General features: G+C 36.8%; 1 protein-coding gene across 3 annotated transcripts in view; it reads right to left on the bottom strand.

The window, feature by feature from the left end:
* ZNF385D (zinc finger protein 385D) overlaps positions 1-12,148 on the bottom strand; it is a 410,553-nt gene that overhangs the window by 130,115 nt on the left and 268,290 nt on the right. For all 3 annotated transcript variants that reach the window (XM_027880952.1, XM_027880954.1, XM_027880953.1), the window contains one exon: positions 1,808-1,950. In XM_027880952.1, the coding sequence (XP_027736753.1) occupies positions 1,808-1,950 (143 nt within the window). The remainder of the gene's footprint in view (positions 1-1,807; positions 1,951-12,148) is intronic.

Consider the following 12,148-nt stretch of genomic DNA (forward strand, 5'->3'; position numbering starts at 1 on the left):
TTAAAAGGGCTGTGAGTCTCACTCCTCAAACCTAGCCTCACTTTACTGAAAAACTGAAGAGATTATGAATCTATAAAGTCCAACAACGGTGCTTATACCAAGTTATATGATACTAAGATGATGTTCAGGAATAACAGGGTTTTGGTACGAGTCTATTTTTACTTTCTTACATCCAAATTAATACAAATGTGACTTCTCTACCCCGCCTTCAAAACAATTAGAGTAGCCAAGTAGTCTGTACAACAAGAAAGAAAGTGGAAATTTATGGACGAAAACAAGATTAACAATTATTAAAATTTATCATTAAAATTTAATTTCAATTATGTAGAGTTAAACAATGAGCTAAACAATCTGAAGACTCCGAGCTATGGAAAATCCTGAGGAAAACAATATCAGAAACATCTCTTAAAAATTAGCTGGTTGCTGAATTAACTACAAACAGTGATCACAAAGCTCAACAGGTTAAAAGACCTCAACACTAAAGCATATTAAAGAAGACTAAAGTTTTATCCATTTCATTATGAGTTATCAGTATTTTGGTTAAAACCAGCACTTTTTAAAGTCTTGCTGCATACCTACACATTTTTAAAATTTGAAGAAGTTTTTTTGTAGTAGCAATTCTTTAACATATTGTTTCTGCGCATTTTAAGACTTAGTTATAGTTTCTCTGATCCCTATTGATGCTGTGAATTGCTTGAATTTAAGACTGTATAGTTTTGACAATTAGTTCATTTTAACTAGTTGAAAGAAAAGTGAACATTCATGAAAAGCAAAAAATGAACAATCAGTTATGGAAATCTGCTATTGATTATGACAAATTGCTACTAGAACACCCATTCTAGTTCTTTTACTTCTCCTAATTACTGTGATTAGGATTTCTGCACATCAATTAGAAATGTTTTGGTATGGCAAATTCCAGTCCCTCTGTGTCTCTCAAAGTAGGTAAGCACACATGTTCTTAAGGTTTTCTTTTTCTATATCTAATATATATATGTGAATAAGTAAAAAAAATTCCAAGAGTACATAAAATTAAAAAGGGGCATAATTCTATAAAGTAAAAATTTACATAAAACCAACCTAGACTATTTTTTTCTTTAAGAGCATTAATTATCTCAGACAGAAACAGGAAAATTGAAACATTCATGGCATATGTCAGCAATATAATTAAAATACTTAAGGATGAAAAAGATTTCTATTATCATAAATAGCATGACTAAGTAAAAAAAAAATACTAAAGATAAATATATCCTAAGATTTAAACCTAAGATTTGACAAATAAAATATCTTAACCTGAAAAAAATACCTTAAATTGTTTTTCATTGACTATCTCACATATCAGCTAACACTGTTCTCACTCTTACTTTAATTGACCTGACAGCATTTTCTTTTGTAGCCCTTGTAAATTTTTAGTATTTCTCAGGAATGCTGTTGGAGAGGGGATGTAGAATACCATCGCTCTGAAACTTTCACTCTCTGAGAGTTGCAGCAAACTGTAAGTTAGTGAAACTCTTCACGTCCTAAATTACAGCAGGAAACTCACAAGCCCTGGGAATGAATACGGCCTGAACTTTATTGCGTGTCACTTGGGATCATATAATTTTTTCCTCCTACATTACTTCTGACTAACACTCAGGTAGGCTTTAATTTATGGCCTAGCAGTGTGTCTGAAAGAGCTATTTGGCCCTCAGTAAGGGAGAGGATATTCCAGCTTTAATAGAGTACATAAAATTCTACTTTGTGCCCTCTTGAGTCTTCCATGGAAGCCGTGGCTCACTGAGGTGGACCATAACATAAGGAGTGTACTTACTGCATTGAAGTTGGGGAAGAGATTGACTGCTGCAGCAGTGTCCAGAGGAAATGGAAGAAACGGCTTAATATCCAGCGATGGCTGCAAAGGTGGTGCAGGAGGACGCACTAGGGCTGGAAGAGCAGGGCTCTGGCATGTACCACCTGCATGTACAAAGAGATAGAAGGCATTCAGCAAGTACTCTGATGGGGGCGAGGGGAGGGGGGGGGAAAGGGAAGCCAGTACAAGAAAAGCAACAATTAAAAGCAAATATTGGATCAAACAAATACATTTTTATTAGTCCACAAACTACTGCATTACTGAAAAAAGCATAGCTGACTCAGTGACTATAGGTTACAATTCTTTGTCAGTAATTGCTTCAGGTGGCAGACTATCATTTTTAAAATTAGCTCATAAACCATTTATTTCCATGGATTATCTGGAACAATAGTCCAGCATACATCTCACGCCTCTTTAGAGCTTCAACTAGTCTCATTCTCCTATTATTTCAGTGCTTCATCCCTGCCCTGTTGCTTAAGTCTACAAAGGTAGACTACTCCAAAAGAAAACCAACTTCAGCTCAGTAAAAATCATGTCATTTGCAGACTTCTGAATTAAATGCTTGCTCACGGAGCCAACAGCTTCAGTTTCAACATAACTCACAAAAATAACATACCTTCCTCAACAGTTGATCAATACAAATCTAAAAATCCAAACAGTTTCAATGGCCGCCAAAATTCTGTTTGTGGGAAGGTACCGATGAACACTTTGTGCTCTTTTCAAGGGGTGGAGCTGACTCAGACTCTGCAGCAGAAAGCTCCTCCTAGCTAACCACCAGCTCTGTGGGAACTTAATGCAAATGAAGAAATCCCCTAGCATACTAATAAGGTGCTACCTGTTTGCAGTGGAACCTATTTTGCTTATTTGTTTGCCCCTTGCCACAAGCTGGAAGGATCCAAGCTCATTCGCTGCTTTCAATGTCTCCTATGTTTTGGTTGCACTCCAAAACATCAATTCCCTCTTAATTAGAGACTATTTGGATCCTAGGAAACTGTTAAAATATGCCAGTGTTCTTCTAATCTGAGAGGCAGGCAACAGACTGTAAAAACCTGCTGGTAAGAGTCCAAGAAACAGTAAAAAAAAAAATGTAAGGGGAATTTTACCCCATTCCCTGAACAGAGACACAGTCAGACAGATCAACAGAGGGAGAGATCTGAAATCTGTTTCTCTTTTTCCTCTCATACACACAGACACTTCATTAGACAAGTTGCATACATTCCTTAAGAGTCCAAATACAAAATAGTCAAAACAGTATATGGGATCTCTCTGTATTTGGCCAGGAAATCTGCTAACAAGGTTTTGTCATTTTATGCATCTAATTGATGGCTAACAACACAGGATTTAATTAACCAGTGCAGAAGATCATTCAAAGTTGTGCTTCTTAAAATCAGCTGGAGCCAAATTCTGAAAGACTGTATTTTTTGCCAACTTTCAATGCCTTTGTGAAGCGTTTCACTAAGAAGCATTGGAAAAAAACCCTTATCCGCTAGTAAATTAAAGGCATAGGATTAGGGTTCACTCAAGTCTCATAATAGGTTTTTTTCCCTAGAGTAACTGCCATTTTTGGAGTATTTTCTACATTTACCTCAATGCAAGTATATAAGAAATCACTCTTTGGATGCGGAAGCTGAGTATATAGGAAACAGAAAAACAGAAGACGAGCAGCTCTGGTTTCCATAGCTCAGTAGCATGGAATCATCAAGGTATTTCATGATTGCCATTGGTTTCACAATTGCTACATTCCCATGGCATTATTAAAAAAAACAGTAAAAATAAATTTAACAGGTCAGAATGGTGATAAGGTAGTGTTGAACATGCCAATCATACCCCTTCTGAATAGAAAAGACCCATAGAGGTATTTTTTTACATGCTGGAAATACTTATTTTTTCTCATGTAAAGCTTTTAAAGATCCCAAAGTGAAGAAGTCACTCCTACTGAAAAAAAGGAAAACACCTTAATAAGAAGTGTCAAGATTGCACCTGAGATTGTACAGAATCACACAGAAATTTCAAGGTGAGCATTTTCCTGGCAATAGCAAAGAATTTGAAGCTAATTAAACACTTTATAACTCGCAAATGCAAATTGAAACTGGACCGAGAAATATCAGCTCTGCTTGGGGACACAGCTCACTGCGTGTATTATCCCAGTGCTATGGAGGAGGATCTCACAGGTTCAGATTACCTAGAGCAACAGCAGTGGTATCCCATACTTTTCTAGGATACTAAGCCATGAAGGATGAAATATTTCTATTCTGTGATTCTTCCCTATGGCATGACTAGGCACTCACGCACCTGCTGCTGCCAGCCAGTGCAGCGCAAAGTCATCTGGGGACGAGAACGCGCTTTAAATGGAAAAATTCAGCCAGCTCTGCAGGACCTTGGCTGGGACTCAGAGCCTCTGGAACAGAGTTTAAAATCTACCACAGTCCTGGCTACAGTGGCACAGAAAATTAGTATGTTCAGGAGCACAGCTGCTCTCTGTTTTTTCAATAGTGTCAGACATGTCCCTTAATGATGGAGCATGTGAGAGGCATCATGAAATTTGAGCTTTTGCTTGAAAGAAAATCTCTAATGTTTATGGCTGCAAAAATTAGCTTTTCTTTCCATTTAACATGCATGGAGTTGTAGTCTAGAATCCACAACAGAAAAGCTGAAGCAATGGAAACCATTTCTGTGACTCAGCTTAACTGACGAACCTTTTGACAACCTCTGAGAATACCAATATTAACTATTTCCCACCTAATCCATTAGCAAAGGGATGGAGTAGGTAGAAGGATGGAATGGGTAGAAGCCGCCTTGGAAGAGTTCTTGAAGAGCATACACAGATAAATTCCAAGTGTTACTGAACACTGGATAACAGCGAGGAACCATAAAGATTACTTAAGACTGCTTGGTGTTCTGTATGATAAGCTTCTACACGAAGACCTCCATAGATTTCCCTGTGCAGAAGCAACACTGTTGATCAACAAAATAAAGATGAAGGTTCAATGCCAGCCTTTTTACAAACCTCCTCCCAACAAGGTTTGGGTAACATTGACCAACAAAACTAGGATAATATCCCACAATATTGATGGATTTTGCCCACAGCCTGTGCTTGATGCTCTGTATTATTATTACCTGAAGTTCACATAGACAAACTTGTCAAAAATTCGGGGCATCCTGGCCTGACTTAAGATACATAATAGTCCCCCCAAAACGTAGTCACATATTATAAGTTGCATTACTTAAAATGGGAGGTTACTAACTAATTTCTAATTCCAGTGTTACAAGTTACTGATGCCTTTAGGCATCAGATTTTAAATGGGAGGTGAATGTTCAGACATTTGGGAAATTTATGTTAATATTTTTACTTTAATTTTCTTTGTAGGAAGCTCAAGAATAATGCAACTTAGAATATTAATTAGCTCAGCATTTTGACCAGATTTTAAGCAATCATTTGTTTCTTCAGTTTTCAGGCAATTTAAAATGCAGGCAAGATAATCTCTTGGACAGAGGCAGTGGCAATACATCCAAGGTAACCGTGAGCATACAAGTTTGAAGAAAAACTCACCACAAATCTCTGCAACTTCCTATATCACACTGAGACAGATTTTAAGAACTTCCCCAGCGTCAACCAAACTGTGTATTTTTACATATAGATGCAGTTCTGTGTTGCCAGCTAGGACTAGACATTTTTCTCTACCCTGGGTAATCTGGTTTGCAATACAATGCTATGTTCTAGGCACAGACAGCCTACGTGGTAAAAAGCCATGTGTCCAGCATGAGGTTCATGCTCTTGGTGGCAGATCCCAGTCAAGTGGTTCTCCTTCTGAAACGACTGGTGATATAAACATCATCACAACATCTTTCTTGCCTGAACCAAGGGAATATGACAGAAACAGATGAACAGATGATTTCTCCGGGTTCCACCTCAAACTGCCCATTCCACAAGAAATTGTCGTATTTTATTTGTTTTGAGTTAGGATGTGTATGAATACTTGTGTCCATCCTGTCTCCCCCACTCCACTGTGAGTTTTTGGTCTTCTACGGAATTGAAAACAGATTTTAAAATGAGAAGTTATATCAAAAAAAAAAAAAAAAGAAACCATTTATCTTAAAAATGCTGCAGTTTTGATCTTATCTTAAAGGTTTTTTTGGGTGGTGACAATTCTTTACAAAAATTTAACACCTTCTAGTGGAAATTTTGCTTTCAATGAAATATCATTTACTAATAAGAAAGCTTCCCATGCAAATTTTTGTGCCCAGTTCACCTGAAATATTCCTTGGATCAGTGTTAGGTAAAAAGTTTAAACAGCTGTAAGTACTGACTCTAAAATCTGGATTAAGGGAACCACAAAGACTCAAAATGCACAAAGGACATAAAAGAAAATGGCATTAGAATAAACAGACATGATAGAACAGGGAGGTTCTTACATACAGGATAATAAACAGCAAGTTTCCTTAATGTTTCTCAAGGAGGTCAAGATCTCTGTTCCTCAGGTTGCCTAACAAAAAGATCAACAATTTGGCAACTACCTATTGCTATATTTTGTGATTTGCTACAGAGAAAGATATGTTACATCTTCTCCTGCATAGTTTTCCCTCATACACACTCTCATTCCCAATCCTTTATACTCAACTGCAGGTCTAGTTTCCAGAAAAGCAATCACAAGACCTATTATCAAATAGTCTCTCCTAAGGAAGAAGCAAGCCCAGATTTTGCAGACACAAAAATGTAGATAATTTTTTGCAATGCATTTGGAATTTAGAGGTATGTAAACTGGGCAGGAACTCCTAAACTAATACCCCATTAATCTAAATCTTTTGCAGTTCTTCTATCACTAACTATTATCACCATAAACATTGAGTGAAAAAACAAATCTCTGCAGAATTCCATTTTCATTCCTTACTTTGTAATTTTTTCCTTCTGGCCATGTGTACAGCCATTTTGAATGCCACAAAGACACTAAACTACAATTTCCCTTCCTTTCCAGAGTCTGAGTTGGTTTTTAGGATCACAATATTGTTTCTCCAAGATATGGATATTTCCATGTTTTGCACCCCATCTCACACCTCTCTTAATATTTCCATGACAACTTATTTGAGGTCAAAACAATACTCACATTTTACCTTGGCAGAAGCTCAGAGAACCTTTTAGCTGGTATGACTCAGTGGAGAACCCAGTACAGCACCAATTAAAAGTTGACTTTTAGGTAGTTTTAAAAGATGACTTCAAAGGACATCATTAATATTTTTTATATAGAATCCTAATATCTGACAGTTCACATGCAGTAAGCATTAAAATGTATCAAAGAGAGAGCCTGAGCCAAACCAGGATTTTTTCCTAGAAAATTTTCAACAACACAGACTCGGGCTATTTTAAAGTATAAAAGGCAAAGGATATAGGGGGAGCTCATGTTCTAGTTTATAAATGTAAATAAACCTACATTTGGAAAACTCAACTCTAGCTAGAATTTTTAATTCATTATGAATCAAGTTTGTCAGTAGGCCAAAGAAAAGGTGTATTTGGAAGGATTTTCTTCAAAAAGATGATAAAGTCACAAACATTTAAGAATAGTAGGCTAGTGATGATGAATAATGCTCTTGATCTAAAATACTGATGTCTTCAGAGAATCTGATAAAATAGGAAATTTTAGGACATCCAAACCCAAAAGAATAACATTCTTTGAGATATAACCAAGACAATGAAACATGAATTGTAAATCTAGTTTTTAGGAACTAGTTTAATGTAATCTGCCATGGCCTGTAGTCACCCTTTTATCACTGTATGGTAGTCTTCATTTTTTTCAACAGAGACTTCACTTAAAAACTGCTTGATTGTCCCTTTAAAGGTAAATTCAGTTCCATAAAAAGTAGTACTAATGATCTAACCTGACATGGCAAAATGAGCCTCACCTAATCAACAAACTACTTATTTCAATAGGTTACATATTATTCCACATGGACTGAAAGGAGATTAGGTGTAAACAAATGACATTATGCCTCTGGAAAATTTATTGCTCAGAAATTCTAACTTCCGAACATTTAGTGTTAGAACTGAGATCCTTGTAAGGGTCTTTGTTTTGTGTGTGTTTAGGGTTTGTGGGTTGTTTTGTTTTGTTTTGTTTGTTTGTTTGTTTTTGAAGGGGAAATGAGGATTTTAAGATATTTTTTGGCTTCTGCATTGTTCACAGACTTTTTGTAGAGTGCTTTCATTATATAATAATCTCAAAAATATTTTAAAAATTGGGATATTCACACTTAAACTCAATACTGTTTCAAATAATCCTCTTAGTTTCAGGAAAAAAAAAAAAGAAAAAAACAACTATAATAAATGTTTGAAACCCACTAGAAAAGAAGAGCCCTCAAAATGGGACTCCAGCCACACCAGTCTTGATGTTGCTAACACTCCTGAGACAGCTTGAGGATAAAGTATGCTGTGTGGCCGTACAAGTTTTCCTTTCAGAGGTTTTGCTGTTAGTAATGCTAACAGTGGTTAGTCACTTTGAAGAGGATGAATGGAACACTGTCTCAGCTGTGGAGATCTGTGAGTAATTGATTTTTTCAGTTCACTGGCCAAACCAAAAAATAAAGACAATTAGGGAGGAAAAAACCGCCATTGTGTCAGATAAAACTTTTCTTTCAACCAAAATGACATCCTATAGTTCCTATTTGGATACTTCACTGTTTTTATTATTTAAATATTGGCAAATTTCAAACATTGAAACCCAAACAATTCAAAATGACTCATTACAAAAATACTTTCAAATCCCTTTCCATCTTTTCTTCCCTACCTTTTTTTTTTTTTTAAGTAAACCTCTTCCAGTTTGGCACCAGTAAGTACCCACTGTTTATTTATAGGCAGCATTTTTCAACCTATCCACTATTCACCTGGAAAGTTTGAATCAGCTCTGGTCATTTGCTGCTATTCAAAGTATTATTTTGTCTAGAGACAGTATTTATTCTGTGATTCCTCCAAACTGAGCTAGTTTGGAAAAAGAACTATTATTATTATTATTATTACTATTATTATTATTATTACCCTATGCATCATACTTTTATTCAAAAGTCTTCTTTCACAGATACTAGAGTTTTGAAAACATAAAATCATATATCACAATACAAGAATTTTGATTGGAAAATCTACACCCCTAGGTGTACAGGGGAGTATATTTCTCTTTTTATTATGTAGAATCCTGGGAAACTACTATCATGATGCTGGACTGGGAAAATGCAGAGCCAAATTTTCATGAATACTCTGATATCCATTATCTCCTGTCATTACTTTCTTTACTTTGCCAAACAAGCTCAGGTCTGTGCTCCCTTTTTCCTACTTTATTCCCTCCTCTTCCTTTACCCTTATTCATCTGCATTACAGACAGGTGGGCCCAGCTTACAATGAAGTCCAGTCTGTTGTAATAGGATCAGCCCTGCCCAGCACTGTGCAGACCTTACCCACCTCAGGCCACAGCGACAATAATGTCAACAATATCACTTCTTTCACCCCACATCTAGAATATGCTACGGACCAAAGAAAACACTGTACCAAATAAAATATTTATTTTTTTATCGTAACACCTACTGAAAGACAATGATCTGAACTGCAAGGAATTCCTCTAACTCACTATGGGCCACATCTTATATGGATTTTAAATTGCACAAGAGCAGCAACTAAGCTTTTTATTTCAGCAACATGACCTACCTAATTGAGCTCTTCAGAATCCTTTGGGCTTTTACTGCAGTTGGTCAGACAAATTTGGATTTTTTTTTTTTTCACTGTTGGAAACTGTTGGATCACTGAAAATCAAATGATGCAAAATGAATGTTCAACTTTCTATAAAGTTCTGGCTGTTTCTAGTAGAAGGAAACAATGAGAAATTGTCCAATTTGGCCACCATGTTTATTACCAGCTGCCCACATCAAATACCAACCCAAGACTGACAGTCACGGCTTTGGAGAACACAAAGTAGAATGTCCACGAACCTCAGCTCCTCTCCTTCTTGAGAATGGAAGAGCTTTTAATTTCTGTTTGCTTTACAAAACAGAATCAAATGTTTTGTAAGGCAGCCTTACAAAACAGTAAGCAGCCTTATTTTTGTCCACGCAAGCATGTCAAGAGATTATCCCCATTTTTCAGCTAGGAACCTGGGAGAGACAGCATAATCTCCTGCTCAAAGCTTACACAGGAATCTATGGCAGACCAAGGATATGAGCTCTCTGTCCCCAAATTTAGTGCTCTGAGCACTGCGCTATCCTTCTCTGCTTGTACGCTAATAGTGAACTGAACGTGCTTTCACTTAGAGTTGAGAGATCTCACAGTAACAATGTCAAAACCTGCTCTTCCTTTCCTGTCATAAATGCTAGAGGGAAGATGAGTTGATCAGAGTCCACACTTGCACTACTTTCTTTTGGTAAACTATGTATTCCCAGCTCTGTTCTACAGTTCCTTACCACACTGCTCATGTTTTATACTACTTCTTACTTCCTTTAGTCAGAAAGTGAATCCAAGGAAGTGAAAATCCTGCCTTGCCGAGAGTGAGCTAGAAATGGATAGAAACATTCCTACCACCATGCAGTAATGCCAGGCCAGAAAACAAGAGACAGCTGAAAGGGGACCTCATCAATGTATACAAGTGTCTGTTGGGAGGGTGTCAAGAGGATGGACTCAGGTTCTGCTCGGTGGTGCAAAGCAATAGGACGAGAGGTAACGGGCAGAAACTGATGTATAGGAAGTTCCACCTGAATATGAGGAAGAACTTCTTCACTATGCAGGTGATCGAGCACTGGAACAGATTGTCCAGAGGTGTTGTGGAGTCTCCCTCCCTGGAGATATTCAAGAACCATCTGGACGCAATCCTGTGTGATGGGCTCTAGGATGACTCTGCTTGGGCAGGGAGGTTGGGTGGGTTGTAGCCTCTACTGAAGATGTATTAGATCTTACTAGATCAGGTCCAGCAAAAATGTTTCTACAAACCAAATGGATCTAAACACTGAATGACTGGGAGAAAGCTGCTGAAGGGCATTAAGACTTATCCCAAAGTGTTCTCTCCCAAGGTTACAGTCTCTCAGCAGATTCTAACCACAAAGACTTAAAAAACCTCCACCATAAATAAATAAATTTAGCAAAAATACAAGCATCAGCCAAGTATTATAAAAGCCACATAAATTTTAAAGCTTTACACTTTTTGACATTTAAAAAGTCTTTGACCTGGCATATTGTGTAGTTGAATTTTTCTGATGTTTTTATAAAGGTCATGTTTATGGTATAATGAGCACAGATTTCCAAGGGTTATTAATCAGAAGAACACTGTATTGCAAACAGATTTGCATAGAATTTTTCGGTTTTATGATGAATATATTAGCAGTTTTAAAAGTGCTATTTTCCAAAAGCATGCTTGGGAAAGAAATAACAATTAACTTCTCATGTCTTTAAATGAAACAAGTATACAACTGAGACAAATATATAACTAATATCATGAAATGGGCACACTCCACCAGTAAACTCTATAAAGACAGTGCTGTGCAGCAATGCACCTTCTTTAGCCCTAATAATTCCATTTAGCATTAATAATTCACAGGAAAGTGTTTTAACACATTTGTAATTGTATAGTGCAAGAGTAAGTGGAACTTAATTCCAGCAGTTATTGCACATTTCTAGAGTATCACTTCTCTGGTAGCTGTCAAACTTCTGCTGCTTTACTGAATAACAGGTAGAATACCTTTGAAAAGTGATCGAGTTAGGAGAAGGATGGCAGAATCCAAGTGAAAGGAACAAAGTCTGCCCCGGTCAAAGTTAACTCCACAGAGAGAGTGCAAGAGAAGGAAGGAAGGGAGGAGAGAGGTGCATTGAGAGTCTACGGTTTAGTAGCTACACTTGTCTGTTGGTCTTACAGGTAGCACACAACAATGGACATGAAAATCTATGCTAGTATTGCACAGCCTGGACCATGATCCCTTCCTGAATTAACCTGAATTAATGCATACATAGGCCAGGCTATGTACATCTATATGACAAAAATGCATATTATTAAAATAAAACCATATTTTTCATTTTTCTTTCCCATGTGAAAAGATGGGAATGCTTGCACAATACATCAGAAACTATCACAGTCTCAAAAATTTTGATTCACAAAATGCCCTGGACGTAAAGCACTTTTCAGTTCATACTGGCTTGAACGATACTCATTAAGATAAATTATACATCATATCGTAATTTTTCCTGTATGCATTCCTAAATAAAAAACACATCAAGTTATTTGGCTCAGGAACTTTTCCCACCAATGAGAAATCCTAATTCCCACTCTGAATGAAATATCTGCAGTT

Source organism: Empidonax traillii, unplaced genomic scaffold (assembly GCF_003031625.1).
Source record: "Empidonax traillii isolate 1590-97213 ecotype Southwest subspecies unplaced genomic scaffold, ASM303162v1 scaffold81:size2596050, whole genome shotgun sequence".
NCBI classification, from domain to species: domain Eukaryota; kingdom Metazoa; phylum Chordata; class Aves; order Passeriformes; family Tyrannidae; genus Empidonax; species Empidonax traillii.